The sequence below is a fragment of the Dama dama genome, chromosome 27, assembly GCF_033118175.1.
Source record: "Dama dama isolate Ldn47 chromosome 27, ASM3311817v1, whole genome shotgun sequence".
Classification (NCBI taxonomy): Eukaryota; Metazoa; Chordata; class Mammalia; order Artiodactyla; family Cervidae; genus Dama; species Dama dama.
Window position 1 is genome coordinate 50,682,308 of NC_083707.1, and position 17,023 is coordinate 50,699,330.

General features: G+C 34.9%; 1 protein-coding gene across 2 annotated transcripts in view; it reads left to right on the forward strand.

Moving 5' to 3' along the window:
- Positions 1 to 17,023, forward strand: part of SMAD4 (SMAD family member 4) — a 53,020-nt gene that overhangs the window by 24,538 nt on the left and 11,459 nt on the right. For both annotated transcript variants that reach the window (XR_009690813.1, XM_061131080.1), the window contains exons 5-10: positions 1,996 to 2,208; positions 5,410 to 5,529; positions 5,624 to 5,740; positions 7,177 to 7,230; positions 13,143 to 13,326; positions 14,361 to 14,529. Coding sequence is in view for 1 of the 2 variants with exons in the window: in XM_061131080.1 (XP_060987063.1) it covers positions 1,996 to 2,208; positions 5,410 to 5,529; positions 5,624 to 5,740; positions 7,177 to 7,230; positions 13,143 to 13,326; positions 14,361 to 14,529 (857 nt within the window). In the remaining variant the exon portion in view is untranslated. The remainder of the gene's footprint in view (positions 1 to 1,995; positions 2,209 to 5,409; positions 5,530 to 5,623; positions 5,741 to 7,176; positions 7,231 to 13,142; positions 13,327 to 14,360; positions 14,530 to 17,023) is intronic.

Genomic DNA, 17,023 nt, shown 5'->3' on the forward strand with positions numbered 1-17,023 from the left:
TGAGTATGATTATAGTGTATAGTAGTGTTTTGTAACCAACTTTTTTGCTCTTGGAAAAAATGTATTACAGACATCTATCCTTGTTGATGCCCAGTTTTACCTAAGAAACTTGTTTTAAATTATTTGATTAAAGAGACATGTAGACTGGTAGAAGTTCTGAACTTAACACTTGGAAAGGTTTAGTCAATGTGTTAGGCAAGAAAAAGTTATGAGACATACCTTTTTAAAAGCAAAATTTAATTATTTTCAGATCTTTTTTCTTTTGGCTGCACTGTGCAGCTTGCAGGCTCTTAGTTCCCCAATCAGGAATTGAACCTGGGCCATGGCAGTGGGAGCACCTAGTCCCAACCAGTGGACCACCAGGGAATTCCCATAATTCTAGTGTTATGATTACACAGTAAGCCAGAATGTCAGTTGGAAAGCAGAAGCAATGAATGTCAAGATAACCAGCTGTATCCTCAAATTAGTAACTTTCTCCTTAGGTACTACCAATACCATAATCTTGATAAAAAGATTCCAGTAACTGTAAACAACAAAAGCCCTAAAATTTCCAAATATTAAATAGAGATATTAGGACCTTATGGAGAAAATCATAGGACTTTGTTGACAAGTGTAATTTTTAAAAAATTGAATAAATACAGTCATCCTGCATGGTTTCTTCTTTGCATTTTTATAATTTGGCCGACATTAGTGATGAATGGTTAGATCCATTCTTTTTTTTTCCACTGACATACAATGATATGTTAAGCTTCTTTTGGTTGTCTTTTTGTTTCCATACAATTTTCTGAAGAGAAACCCTTTGGAGTGGAATTTATGGGTCTTAAAAATATCAATGTCTTCATTATGATGCATGACAAAGTCCTTTAAGAGATTATATGTGGAAATCTGAACAATAGATTATTCTTACCTCTTTGAAATGTTCTCAGTTTAATAAAAATAGCCATGTAACAAATTAGTATTTATGTGTAATAGATTTTTTCAAAGAGTGACATAGAGAAAGATAAGGAGCATTACATGCTGATTCTTAATGGAAAAGAGAATGGCTTTTTGTGGACTGTTGACTACTCTAAGAACAGAACCTAGTGTTAAGAGTTCAGTAGATTGTAAAATTGTAGGGTAGTATTAGTTCAGGTGCAGTAAAGGGTTGCTTGCTAAAGACAAAAAGCAAAACCCAAAACTGTTACCTAAAAAGAAGTGGGAAGTTCTGGGCAGAGCCACTGATACTATAAATGCATTTTCAATTTTCTTTTTTTCCTCACAGTAAAGCCGACTAACTCTTCCGGTTTGTTCAAGAAAAAGATGTTGTATCAAGTAGGGTCAGTTTACAGGGTTACATTAAGGTGTAACCCTGTAGGAGAAAGATGTTTATTGAGTTTTTTCACACTACATATTTATCAAGCATCATTATTTGGATTGGGTTTCTAGAAGGAAATTTCAGTATGACTTAGCATTTGAGATTTTTCTGCTCGTTCTAATTTTTTAGGGGACATTTAGTATACTTCACTTTCAAAGAATACATTACTTAATGATGTTGGATCCTAGCATTGGATAGCTGTCAGATCCCACTCATATTTTTACATTGTGAAATTAGCAAAAAGATGAAAAAAATTAATTACTCAATCTCAAATTTGGTTTTCTTACTGAGGTAAACACTTTCTCCAGCCTCTTGATTTTTGCCTATGTTATATATTGAAGGTGATTATTACCTTTAGGTTATTAATTGGGAAGCTCAGAAATACCTTTTCAGGACCATAGCTGGAGGTTGTTGGAATTTAGTCGCCTTCAGATTTCAAGGAGTTAATCAGATTGATCTGATGCCACTATCTCTAAATAAATAGCTTCTGCTGATAAAGTAGAATGCTTTTAAAGTAGTATGAGAAAATTCTGAGTTATACTCTAGTTGATTTTAGGTGTTGTTATGTTACTTACAAGCTTTTTTTTCCCCTGGGAATAAAAGCTTATAAGATTTTAAAATTTGTTTGTTTTTCTGTGTAGCTCCACCAAGTATGTTGGTGAAGGATGAGTATGTTCATGACTTTGAGGGACAGCCGTCATTACCCACTGAAGGGCATTCAATTCAAACCATCCAGCACCCGCCAAGTAATCGAGCGTCGACGGAGACGTACAGCACCCCAGCTCTCTTAGCTCCATCTGAGTCTAATGCTGCCAGCACCACCAATTTCCCCAACATTCCTGTGGCTTCCACAAGTGAGTTGTAGAGTCAGACGTAGTCAGCAAGATGAATTTTCCTAACCATTTAATATTTATAGGTAGTCACTTGGAGGAGACCTCCAATTAAGTGAATATTAGTACTGTGGTTATCTTTCATAGGTTAACAAGCATCAAATAGGTTTTTGAGTTGTCCTGGAAAAAAAAAAAGGTATTTGTAATTTTAAAAAGTTTAAATTTATCTTAATGTAACAGAATATAAACCGTCTTATGTTGATGTATAGTCCCTTGGAATTTAAGTAATGCTTTAAATTAGCGGTCTAATTAGTTCTTTATTACATGCAGAAGAAGTCTATTGTGCTTTCACATAAATTTTAGAGAACAAATAGTTTTGAACCAAGATGTTTATAGAAGTCTGTATTAATGGAATTGCAAGCTTTCCTCTAATCAGTGTTTTTATTTTGCTTTATCCAGCAGATTACTTTATAATCGTCATCTCAGTCTCCAGTTGTACAAGCTTATTAGAAAAAAGGATCTTGACAAATTTGTTTGTAACATATGACCCTCAAGATAGATGTTAAGTGTTTTAGTCAATTTTGAAATAAAGCTAAATTATATATATCTTTTTTTCCCTAACGAAGTATATTTTAAAAAGATTCTTTCCAGTTTAGAGGTACTGCCTTCTCTGCTGTGTCATGGAAGCAGAGGGCTAGTAGGTTCAGCTTTTCTTGAGGCCTGGTCAAGGCAATAATGACTTTATGTTGGACAGTTTTCAGCTTGGCAAGTGGAGTGGCCTTTTTAAAAAAAAAAAAAAAAAAATTGGAGTATAGTTGCTTTACACTGCTGTGTCAGTTTCTGCTGTATAGCAAAGTGAATCAGCCATATGTGTACATGTATCTCCTCTTTCTTGGATTTGCTTCCCATTTAAGTCACCACAGAGCACCAAGTAGAGCTCCCTGTGCTATATATAGGTTCTCAGTAGTTGTCTATTTTATGCATCGTAGTGTATGTATGTTAGTCCCAGTCTCCCAGTTTGTCCCCACCCCGCATTGTTCCTTTTTTTTTTTAAATTAATCACAGAACAGGGTCTTGGCATTTGTATTACTGTGTTATTTGTTCCTTGGTACTGAGGAGATTGTATCTCAGCCCACAACAGCAGTGAATTGTTGATGCATCTGGACTGATACTTTGTATAGTGATACCAAAGGAAGCATATTCTATTTACTTTAATATCAGATCAAGTTCAACATAGAAATTTGATCTTTGAAACAGATGGAGGATTTATTTCTACAGTTGAATTTCACATAAAGTATACCAGATTTCCCCCACTTTAATTTATTTTACCTTTTCAAATAATATCTTTTGTATTTCCTACACAAGATGACAGTTTTCATATAGACAGCATATTCCAAATAGGTTGGACCATATAGGTTAAACACACATACTTTAGAGCCTGAACCTTTAATCACTTGGTGCTTCTGTTATCTCTGTATTTACCAGTTTGGGAACATAGTTGATAAACGAGTGGGCAGGGAAGGAAAATAAAAGAAGGTACATCATAGCCACTTGAGCAGAGATTCGTGCCACTTACCCCTGCTGGTACTGTCTGAGGGTTGTATTGGCATGCCTTTGTTGATGATTGCTCCTGCAACTTCATTTTAACCATTAATGTTCCCTGGGACCAAGTCCTAGTCAAGATCAGAAAAAGTGGTATGAACGAAATATGGATAATTTTGTCTTGGTGTTTTTTGGATGTATTTTCACAATGAGTAGTCATTGTAAGTTTTAGAATTTGTTGCAGAATGTTTCCTTAGATCTTAAAAAGTATATTGATAAAATTAGAAAAAGGGAAAGAAATGACTGAAATAGAGGAATTGAAAGACTTCATGAGTTGTTTAATTTCATTTTATGTACTTGGAATTGTGTAATGAAAGTATTCAGTATAGATAACTATAGTGGGCGTTATGTTCAGTTGGAACCTGAATATCTTTAGGGATTCTTTCTAAATTAAAATAGTTTAATTTCTTCTGTATAGTGACAATTTTTATAAGATAGTTAAGAGTATATAGCATGTACAGTTGTTAAAAACAACAGCAAATATGTAATTAACCTTTAAAGATAACCTGTAAAAATTTGAGGGGGATGAGTAGGAAGGGAGGTTGCTGAAAACATCATCTTTAAAAATAAACAAGGAGTATTGAAATAGTCTCTTTAGCTTTTAATTTTATAATCTTAGCCTTACAGAAATCTGATTTGTAGCAGGAAGAAAAATTTTCCTTTTTCTTGATACTTTGAGCTGTTCGTTGCATATTTGAGCAATGGTGTCATTTACTCTCTTCTATCTGATTATACTCCCATATGGATGAGAAAAGATTGAGGTAATGCCAGTAACAATAATTATGGAATTTTAGTGCTTTCCAAGTGAGATGCACTGTTGAATTAATACTTGCTTGAAAAAATTTAGCTTTTTCCACACAAAAGATAAAGCCTTAAAAATGTAAGCAATTTCATAGAATGGTTTTGAATAGAATAGTTCTCCTGTTACATTACATACAGAGAGGGCAACTAATTTCCTGTAAATCCAGAAATATGATAGTGTTCTTAGAGGCAATTCTTGATTTTTAAAAGTACATGAGAAAATTTCAAAATAGACTGATTTTTTTGGTTTGTTTTATTCATTAAAACTCGCAGATGCTGTGTTGACTGGACAGTGGAGCTTACCTTTTTTCCCCTTAACTTTCTCACCTTACCCATTACATTCCATTTAAAATACTTGGCTGCTCTGCTTTTTTATTGGACTTTAGCACTCTGCCATTACTAGTACCATTGCTGATAATAATGAACTTTCCAGTTTTCAACATTTCCTTGAGCCTGGACTTTTGGAATCCTAACAGAAAGATGCAAAAGCTAGATGGAGTGGCTGTGGGTGAGCTAATGTACTTCTGAAGAAGTTATTAAGATAGGCTAGACCTGTACTGGGGTTTTGCTGGCATTTGGAGAATATTTGTGAAGAATGGGCCACTAAAATTAGCTAGATATTACTTAAAGAACTTCTTCAAATTAAGATTTGCCTTTATAGATGAGTGTAGGGTTTTTTATTTGATAGGCCATGGGTGAGTTCCACTCTTTGCTCATCTTTATAGTTGTGATGTTCAGGTGTAATTAATCCTTCATTTACTCTATAAAGCCATAGGATTGCATCTATAAATGTACCATATTAATGTCTTCTTGTTCCTCTAGGTCAGCCCGCCAGTATACTGGCAGGCAGCCATAGTGAAGGATTGTTGCAGATAGCTTCAGGGCCTCAGCCAGGACAGCAGCAGAATGGATTTACTGGTCAGCCAGCTACTTATCATCATAGTATGTACATGCTTTTTAAAATCTTTTCAGTAGTTGAGAAAAAACAGGCAGACGTTATGAAAGCACATTAACCCATGTGGGCCTTAATTTTTAGACAGCACTACCACCTGGACGGGAAGTAGGACCGCACCATACACACCTAATTTGCCTCACCACCAAAACGGCCATCTTCAGCACCACCCGCCTATGCCGCCCCACCCCGGACATTACTGTAAGCTCTTGTTTTGTTGTAAGGGCTTTTCTTTTCTGAAGTTTGTTTTCTTTCCGTTTTTTAAATAATGTTTTTACATCTTTTGTCCATCTTACAATTTAGTTTCATTAAATGATTAGTGCTTTTCAGTTTTTCATAGTTATGTTTTCATACCTTTGCTTTAGAGGATTGATATTTACAAAACACTTTTATTTCTTCCTTGCTGATGTTTCATTAACACCACATTGATTGCCATTCATTTGTTTGTTTTGTATATGTTCTTAGATCTCATGTGTATCTGTATATCCATCCTAAGTGGACTGAAACTCCTTGAGAGTCACGATCTCAAGGTTTCTCTCACTGTAGAGTTCAGCATACCGTAGACACACAGATGTTGAATCTGTCATTATTCTGTGCAGGCTTGATTGGGAGGGGTACCCTACTGATAACCAACCGTACCTTGTCGTTTCAGGCAGAATAGGAACATTGTTCATTTGGCCTAATAAAATCAAGAGTATAAATCTTTCATATATATTAAACCCTTTTCCTCCATTATAAGAGTAATACTACCAAAGGAAACTTGGAAAATAACACAGAGGAGTAAATAAGAAAATAAAAATTACCCAGAATTCTACTACCCAGAGATATCTACTCCTAATATTTTGTCACATTTTTCTTTTCCAGTCATATAATTGGTATATATGTTAATTTGGGGTGAGGAGGCTATCAGACTGTGAATATGTTACTGTACCTTGCTTTTTTATAGTTATGTTACTATGTTTCCCTGTCTTAAGAGAGTGTAACTTTTACTGGCTGCCTGGCCAGCATAGTTGTTAAGGGTGCTGAGTGTGAACGCTTAACTACCTGTGTGACCATTGGCAAGTTACTTAACCTCCCTAAGCCTTAAAGGTAATAATAATAGTATATGTCTCAAGGGACGCTGTAAGAAGTAAATGTGTTAATTCATGTGATTCGTTTAACATAATGTCTTAACACATAATGATCTCTCAGTTATTGCCAGTTTGTAAATATTCTTAACTTAATAAATCATAACACTTATTTTAAAATGGACCTAAGTTTGGATTATAATTATATCTTACAGTATGAATTATACTGTATTACATGTTACATGAATAATTTACTTATAATTTGCATTGAAGTTTGCATGTATTTAAACTATTTGCATGTATAGTTATTATAAATTAATAGTTGGCATATGGCATTAAAATGTTGGCTATTAGATGTCTGCAAAAGCAATTCAAGAAAAGAGTGATTCAAGAGTATTTGCATACTATAATTTTAAAGTAAACCAAGTTTTTAAGTTCTTAGACATTGTATCAACTTGATCTAAACAATTCCTAAGGTATAATAGTTATATTTAAAGGTTTATTAAAAGTTTTGGCACTGGAAAACTTTTAATAAATAAAAATGGGATTTTTTTACTGTCTTTTCTTTAGGGCCACCAGTTCACAATGAGCTTGCATTCCAGCCTCCCATTTCTAATCATCCTGGTAAGTGTATTCAAAATGAATTACCTACATTTAGTTTTTCTTTATGACAATGAGGCATATATGCACACAGATTTTAATAGAACTGCAGAATAAACTTTTCAGATAAGTACGATATTTATTATGGCATTAGTTAATTAATAGTTTATGAGTAACGGATACAATCACACATAAACTGTCCATATTTGATTTTTTTTAACTGTCTGAAAGAAATGACAAGATTCATGATTTTGGCTAAAATATGAAGTACCAAAATGCTGGTTTTAAGACAAACATTTGATACATAAATGTGCAGTGGAAGAAACCAGGTTTCAAAATAGAACAGTTGTAACACTGTAGCTTAAAAAGCCAGGAAGAATCTGAAGTAGATGCTGAACAGAAAAATAATTCACTATATCTGTCTTAGGTAGGTTCAGGAATCTCTGGTTAACTGGAATTTAGAAACTATTTGCTTTAAATTATGTTTAAAATAGTAGATTAAATAGCTCAGTAGATTTCAACTATAAACATAATGAAACAAAGTTTGGAAATAAAATACTGAAGGCTTCTTAACATAAACATAGGATTTTGATTTGTTTTTCTTTCCTCCTCCCTATTGTATCTGTTTTTCTTTGCCTAAAAAGATGCAGATACATAATTTCAGTTCATCACCTTAGTTTTTCCCTAGTTAAAAAAATTTTGTTTAATTATGAGGAATTTCAACATATACCAAATACCAGTATAGAAAATTCTTATTCCTCAGTTTTAGCTGTTATCAACTACTGTCCAGTCTTGTTTCTTTCATATCCTCACCTACTTTTCATACCCTTACCTGTTATTAGGGTAGAAATCCTATATAATCATTTGATACATAAATATTTCCATGTTTATTTCCAGTGAAGATTTTTTAAAAATATAATTACAGTAACCATAAGATCAAATTAAAGGGTAACTCATAGTTCCTCAAATAGATCTACATTATTTTCTTAAATAGTGTTCAGTTGTCTATTTTTTTGTTGGTTCTGACTTCTCGCTGTTAAAAAAAACATTGAGGGTAGGCTCTTTATTCTTTAATTAGTCTCATATTTCAGTTTAGGAGATTTAAAGAATTTCTATCTCAAAAGGCCAAGTTGCTTTAGTGATCACTTCAGAGTATGAGAACCATTTTACCATGCTCACCAGTAGTAGATGTGATACTTTCATTAACTTTTATTAATTTGAGAGGCAAATGTTTGTTTTGATAAGGAGAAAAATGCTGCTGGTGGGACAGAAGTATTTTTTAAACGTATGTATTTACTAGTTGAGCAAACTCCAGGAGATGGTGGAGGATAGGGGAGCTTGGCGTGCTGTAGTCCATGGGGTCGTGAACAGACATGACTTAGCGACTGAACAACAGCAGTGATTTACTAGTTACATATATACATTTTTTAGCTGTATATATTTACTAGTTAAATTATCCTTTTTAGTGGATTTCCGATCTTATTTGTACATTTTGTGATTTTAAATATTTTTTTTGTGAGTCAAGGGGTCTTGCCTTTCTAGAAACATTTTTAATTAAGAAATCTAATAAACAGAGAAGTACATAAAACCAGTGTACATATAGTCTAATGAATAATGTGAAAGCCAGCACCTGTGTAACCAGCACCCAGACTGAAAATCAAAACATTGCGGCGCTACCAGAAATCTCCCTACCCTACCCGTTTTGTCTCAGTCAAAGGCTTTTTCTCCCCTCCTCTGGAGGTAACTTGTCTTGCTTTTTATGGATTTGCATTTCATTTACGATGAATGCATCCCTAGACAATCCAGGTTAGTAGTTTGGCTTTACCGCTTTTTGAAATTACATATTGTATCAGAATCTCACTTTGTGTTACTAAATGTATTGTGAGAAGCCAGGAAAATGTAGAGGCTTAAGAATGAGAATTTTGCTGGCTTCAGGCAGCATCACTGAGAATCAGTCGTGGCCCCCGCAGCTTGGAGGGTCTCAGTGTTCATAGGGCTTGGTGACAGGCGGTCTTCAGGAGGAAGGGTAATGAGGGCTCTGAACAAAGACCTACCCTGGATGAGCGGTGGAGTGGGGTTGAGAATGGTGGCATTTAGCTAGTTATTTGGGTTCAGTTTTGGATTCATCAATTGCTTTGGCCTCTTGATGGATTTACTTCATTTTTCTCATTGTAGAACTGATGTTGAGACTTAACCCGTCCTGGTGATTAGGGAATAGCATTCATTAGTTACTAGGATATGCATCTGTAGTGCCCTGCACTGGCATTAAAGCTTCTTTTTTTACAAGTAGAATGAGAAGCGACTAATTAGTATTGGTCTCTACCTTGGTGTAAAGGTTTCAAACAGGACATCTGCTTGGCGAGTTATGTGCTTTGACTTTGATGGCTAAGTTGAAGAATATTTTTGGAAAAAGCTAATCTTTCATTTCTGATTTCTTTTGACTGATGCGCTTTTCTTTTTTTAGGAAACTGAGGTAATAATACTCATTAAATATTGATTGCAAATTAAAGGGAAGAGTTTTCCTCAGTGTCTTGAGGTGGTTTTGGTCATTGATACGTGGATACAGAATTCACAGATTTTCAGGTTCAGGTTGTATTCTAGTACTCTGGAACTACCATTTAAGAGAGTAATTTTATGTGTTTATAAAATATTCTCACAGGACATCTCATTCATATCTAAATAACAGAAAGAGTAATTCATAATGAGCCATTTAGGTTCTTTAATTAAATTTTTAACTTTTTCTTGAATGACTTTTGTTTAAGAAATTAAAGATAATGCCTTGGAGCATTAAAATATAATGCTTATATTTCCTATTATAATTGAACAACAATTTTTTGATAAAGCTGTGCTTTGTAATACATTTCCCCATTTCAAAAAAATACTTAGCTGAGTTTTTAATATATTTTTAAAGAAATTCATGTTGTTAAGTCAGTCTTTCAAAACCTTTCCCCTGGTCAGTGATGAGCAGCCCATAGACTTCACGAGACCAGTTCAGCCTCACTAATTTAAGGAACAAGAAACTAAAAATAGCTACGTCAGCAGACACTAACAGTCTCTCTCCCTTTCAGGTGAGTTGGGACATTAAGAATGCTCTCTTGGAGCTGAGTAAATTCTGTCTTGCTGTTGCTGTTAGCTTTGAGAGGCTGCAGGCTTGTCACCTATATGGCCTTTGGTTCTTGGAGCAAAAGAGCACAGAGAGATCCAGAAAGGCTTAATGCGTGTCTCCTATTACCTTCTCCTGTTTTAAAAATGAGAATGTTCCCTCCTAGTTGTATAGCAGGTTTAGAGTGGACTAGAAAATGTTTTCGTGTGGTATTTTATATCCCCACACCACCAAATTCTCTGGATTGCCTTTTAGGTTACCTCTAGCACCCTCCCTCCTCACAGATAACCCCTTTCCTCTTGCTTTCCTGGGCCTTAATGGTCCTGTTAATTAGATGTTTGTTTTTAATCCCTGGTCTGTGGTACAACTCTGATGTCGGTTTCATTTGATCCTCACAGCTGCCAAAATGCAGCTCTATTGTATGGTGTCATTGTTGTGTTGAGCTCAGTCGCTTCAGTTTTGTCCATCTCTTTGCAACCCCGTGGACCATAGCCCAACTGGCTCATGGGATTCTCCAGGCAAGAATACTGGAGTGGGTTGCCATGCCCTTCTCCAGGGGATCTTCCCAACCCAAGGATCAAATCCACATCTCCTGCGTTGGCAGGCGAGTTCTTTACTGCTGAGCCACTGGGAAATGTATGGCGTGAAATATTAGGCAAACAAAAATCCCTCTGGTGACTTGGAAATAATAAACTAAGGTTTAATTATAGTTGCAGATGTTGTAATTTATGATGATGAAAGTATATTTTTCTTATTTAAACATGAAGATAACATAACTCTCTTTTTCCCCCTCAGTTGACTCTCGGAAAAAAGTGCTATGGCACTTTACTTGAAATAGTGTTCTTTAGTATAACTAGGAAATGCATATTCTTGGATCTCATTTTTTTAAGTATCATTGAAAACATTGATGACTTCAGGATATTATTTGTAACAAAATTTACTGTTTGGGCTGATTATTTAAAGATCTGTTTTAAGTGCTGTTACCGTTTTTTGCTGCCAGAGCATTGGGTAATTTTTATGTTGTTTAGACTACCTCTTTAGTTTTAAGTTCAACCAGTATATCTACCTGTTAAGTTTGATGAAACTTCTTTGTCTATAGCATAATATAATGCCTCTAATAAGTAGTTTTACTTATAAAGTAAATACTTACTATATTTAGTTTCACTATAAAGTGAAACTATAAATATTTCAAAACTAGCTTTTTAAGAAGACACTTTAATATATTGCTAGTTTTCATGTTATAATAATAAAAAATATTTAAAGGAGTGTTTGTGACTAGTTGGTTCTTCTGTATGGCAGACCTTTTGCATTATTCAGGTTTTGAATCACCCAATTTTCATGTGGTCTTTTTTATTAATACTTCATCGGGAAGTACTTTTTTCCTTGACAACATTTTGAAAAGCAATTAGATACTTATAGACTTGATAAGAACTTTGTTTTTAATACGTTTTAAGCATTTATCATATTTCATTTTAAGATCTTTTGGGAGGTTTAAAAATGCTTTTTTTTTTTTTTTGTCGTTCTGAGTATCTTTTCATCTTGTTGAAAGTTTTATTGCTTCATATTCTAGTTCAGCCAAAGTTCATAAATGGCACAGTAATATGCAGGTAAATAATTGGTTTATCATAGAAAACTTTAATCCTCTCTAAGTGTCACTGGCCTTTCTCGCATTATGTCAGATCCCTTTCTACTGTCTAGACTTTTGCATTTGCTTTCCTCTTAAGATTTACATTTGCAATCTCCACATAGTTACCTCCACATAGTGGTCTTTCGGGTCTGACTTCTTCAGTAGGATGTACCCCTGCTGTCTAGTTTGAAGGACCTTCTCACTCTTCTTCTGTCCCATGCCCTTTTTAATTTTCTTCATGGTGTTTGTCTTTACCTGAGTTATCTTGCTAATTTATTCACTTATTTGTCTGCTGCACCTCCATGAAAATAAGGACAGTAGCTAACAATAGCTACCTTGTTCACTGCTGTATATGTAGTGCCTACAGTAATTCTCATGTACCCCATAAATACTTGTTATTTCAAAAAGGAAAATCAAATAATTTCCATGTATGTGGGCTCTATGTAGTAATTGTACTCAAACAAAAATTAGAAATACTTGATTAGCTATATTTACGTACCAAACCAGATAGTGGCTTTCTTTCCCCCCAATCATTTAAAATTATTTAAAATCATTTATTGTTGTTAAATGAATACACACATTCTCAAAGGTAAAATTGTAGTAGTTATCATGAATGGACTTCACCAAAAACACAGATGGGACAAATGACCTTTCATTCCAGAGACAGTTGAAAATTCCTGCTCACAGAAGCTATGTAGTTGGAGTGTAATTAACTTTGACTCTCTCGCCTTGAATGTCTGACTTGGTTATGTCCTTTCTCTCATTTAGGGATCTATAAATATATACCATAGATAGATGTTACTCAAGAACACTTCTCTGAAATACGTATTAGCATCTGTGTGGTGTTTGTTTTCTTTTAAAGTTCAGACTACATAGAACATATTATGTGCAGTCAGATGAAACACCATGGTAAAGATTTTATGATTCTAATTGTTTCCATTCTTTAAATTCCTTGTTGATTGGGTACTTTGAAGTAAGAACAAAATTTGAGATTTTAAAAACGATTTTTTTTAAACTTCAAGAATGCTAGGTAATAAACTGAAAAATAGAGACATGGCTGTGGTTACTTTGTAATGCATTGTCAATTCTTTTGGATGCTCTCCCCTTCCTTTAGCCTTTAAGAAAAGCTTTGTCATATGGAGTGAAAGTGAGAGCCTTGTAACTTTCTCACATGAGTGACTGTCTTCTCCCATTTGTCTCCTATAGCTCCTGAGTATTGGTGTTCCATTGCTTACTTTGAGATGGATGTTCAAGTAGGAGAGACATTTAAGGTTCCCTCAAGCTGTCCTATTGTTACTGTCGACGGCTATGTAGACCCTTCTGGAGGAGATCGCTTTTGCTTGGGTCAACTCTCCAATGTCCACAGGACAGAAGCCATTGAGAGAGCAAGGTATTGTATAGTTAGTTCATTTTAAAAATTGAACTTCTATTTGAAGCTCTATTTTTCAGTGTAAATTATGTTTTTGAATATAGATAAAGGAATAAAGATGATCTTTAACATTTGGAACTTGTAAGCATTTCTTTTTAAGTGTAGATGTTTGTTGTTTGATAAAATACAGTCTTTTTAAAACTTCATGAGGTTTCTATGTTTTGAATAGTAACTGGACCCTGTGGAACTCAGTTTGAAAACTAGTTTTTATTTCCTCTGATTGTATAGTATTTCTACAGATTTACTGAGAGGAAATAACATAAAATGAAGACATGTTTCTGCAAGTGTTATTTATAATGAAAGACTGGTAAAAAAAGAAAAATGCTTAAGTAAATTTTAATAAACCTTTGTTTTTATGCAGTCATTAAAATATAAAAAGTTTATATAATCAAATGTAAATACTTATGAAATACTTATGAAAGCTTACTTATGTATGAAAGTTCGCTTATGAAAACTTACACAATTTTAAGTATTGTGTGATCTCAACTCTTTAAGGAAATATGTGTGTGTATAAGCACATAATCCCGACTCTGTCACTGTTTGTGTGCCTTTGGCAGATTATCTACTCTCCAAGCCAGTGCTGTCTAGTAGAATTTTCCGTGACGAAGGAAGTGGTTTACCTGTGCTGTCCAGTATAGTAACTACTGGCCACGCATAGCTATTGAGCATTTAAAATTTGGTTCATATGATTAACTGAATTGTAAAATTAATTTTAATTGAATGTGAAGGTTAAATGAGAATTTATATTAAAGGTTTCTGACAGATAATAAGCATTATGTGAATGCTCATCATTATTACATGTGGCTAGGATACTAAAGAAAGAAACAGAAAAATATTAACAGTGGCTGTCTGTCTTTTGGCTATGGTTTATAACCAAAATATAATGTCCTTTATTCTTTAAAAATTTTCAGTATTGGGTATGCTGTATAGTCTGAACTAAAATTCATTTTTAAATACCTGTCAAAATGAAATATGACTCACTTTTTCTTCCTAAGGTTGCACATAGGCAAAGGTGTGCAGTTGGAATGTAAAGGTGAAGGAGATGTTTGGGTCAGGTGCCTTAGTGACCACGCAGTCTTTGTACAGAGCTACTACTTAGACAGAGAAGCTGGGCGTGCACCTGGAGATGCTGTTCATAAGATCTACCCAAGTGCATATATAAAGGTTAGTTGTAATTTTACCCAAATACTTTAGATTTGGAAAGCTCTATTTGTTGTTTAAGGAATTGAGATGGATGTGGGAGAAATGTAAATATGTCTTATGTATTAAAGAAATTATGTTTGTATTAGCAAATTTGTTAAATGTTTTAGAGAAATACACAAGTTCTTGGAAATACTGAGTGAAATCTCCAAATCTGTGTTCCTTTGATATTTAAAATAATGTAAAAATCAGCCTCCGAAATTTCATCTTAGCCAATCTTCAGGATTTTATGGAAGAAAATTCTAAAAGTAAAAGATTTTGACTTAAGAACTGAGAAATGAAAAATTCTTCAAAACCATGTTTTTTTAATGTTAGTTATTTTGTTCTTTGAATGAGTTTTATTTTCTGTATCATTTTGCAAATGAAACCTGAGGTATTTTTCATTAATTGCTTCATGTTCAACCCATTTCAGTTTTAGTTTATAACATACACTGTTTTTGAAAGAGAAAGATAGTTGTAATTAGATAGCCTCAATATATTTCTTTAAAGAAAACAAAAACATTTCTTTTCAATCAAGATACATTTACATATTTATTTGACTGTGCTGGGTCTTTGCTGCTGCACGCTGGCTTTCTCTCTTGTGGAGAGAGGGGGCTGCTCTCTAATTGCAGTGTGCAGGCTTCTCATTGTGGTGGCTTCTCCCGTGGCGGCCCGCGGGCTCCGGACGGCGGGCCTCAGTTGTCAGAGCGCACAGGCTCAGTAGGCCCGGCTCCCGGGCTCTGGAGCGCAGGGTCAGTGGCTGTGGCACACAGGTTTTGCTGTCCCGTGGCATGTGGGGTCTTCCTGGACCAGGGATCCAGCCAGTGTTCCCTGCATTACAACGTGGATTCTTAACCCCTGGACCGCTAGGGAAGTCCTGTATTTCTAATTTAGATTTTTCACATTTTTTTTTTAAGTCCTGAGTGTCTTTAAGGTTAGTTAAAAAGCAGTTGTAAGTTAGTAGATTTAACTCTCATTGCTTAGTCCTTAGGAAATTGCTTAGCACACAAATAGAATTCTCTTTATTCGCATTTTCTAATTTTTCCACAAGGAATTTTAGTTATTTGTACTTTGTTATTATTTTTAAGTGGTGCTGGATTTCCTCATATACTTTGTAATCTATTTAGTATTTGTTGGCAAGTTTGTCTCAAGAGGTTTTGTTTTTTTCCTCCTTGTCATTGTTTCCCCCTGTAGGGCAGTTCTGCCTTAGTCTGGCACGCACTAAGATACACATCTCAGAACCAATTCTTATATTTACAAGGTAGAGGAATTTTGTCCCTTGAGAAAATTGAGTTAAAATCCCCAGGGATGCTCAGGGCCTAAATCCTGTTGTATAGATTTCTCTGAGCTTGGCCATGCCATGGACAAGACTTTTATTCCCAGATGCATTTCTGAATTAACCGTCAGACTGTTGCACTAGCACTTGATTCACGGTCAGGTACCCAGTGTAGCCCTCATAGAGCCTGCCTGTTTTCTCTTTCCATATCACTTCCTGTACTGTACACCTTCTGTTTGGTGCTGGTACCTTAAGTACCTTCTGTCTTTAGACCCTGCTGTCCACTGAGGAGTATGTTTATCCATCATCAGTTAATGGATCCATGGGTTGTTGCTGTACTTTTTTTGGCTATTATGAATAATGCAACTGTGAATATTCATGTACAAGTTTTTAGGTAGATGTATGTTTTTGTCAAATAGCCAGGAGAGATAAGAAAGCCTTCCTCAGCGATCAATGCAAAGAAATAGAGGAAAACAACAGAATGGGAAAGACTAGAAATCTCTTCAAGAAAATTAGAGATATCAAGGGAACATTTCAGGCAAAGATGGGTTCGATAAAGGACAGAAATGGTATGGACCTAACAGAAGCAGAAGATACTAAGAAGAGGTGGCAAGAATACACAGAAGAACTGTACAAAAAAGATTTTCACGACCCAGATAATCACAATTGTGTGATCACTCACCTAGAGCCAGACATCCTGGAATGTGAAGTCAAGTGGGCCTTAGAAAGTATCACTATGAACAAAGCTAGTGGATGTGATGGAATTCCAGTTGAGCTATTTCAAATCCTGAAAGATGATGCTGTGAAAGTGCTGCACTCAATATGCCAGCAAATTTGGAAAACTCAGCAGTGGCCACAGGACTAGAGAAGGTCAGTTTTCATTCCAATCCCTAAGAAAGGCAATCCAAAAGACTACTCAAACTACCGCACAATTGCACTCATCTCACACGCTAGTAAAGTAATGCTCAAAATTCTCCAAGCCAGGCTTCAGCAATACGTGAACCGAGAACTTCCAGATGTTCAAGCTGGTTTTAGAAAAGGCAGAGGAACCAGAGATCAAATTGCTAACATCCACTGGATCATCAAAAAAGCAAGAGAGTTCCAGAAAAACATCTATTTCTGCTTTATTGACTATGCCAAAGCCTTTGACTGTGTGGATCACAATAAACTGTGGAAAATTCTGAAAGAGATGGGAATACCAGA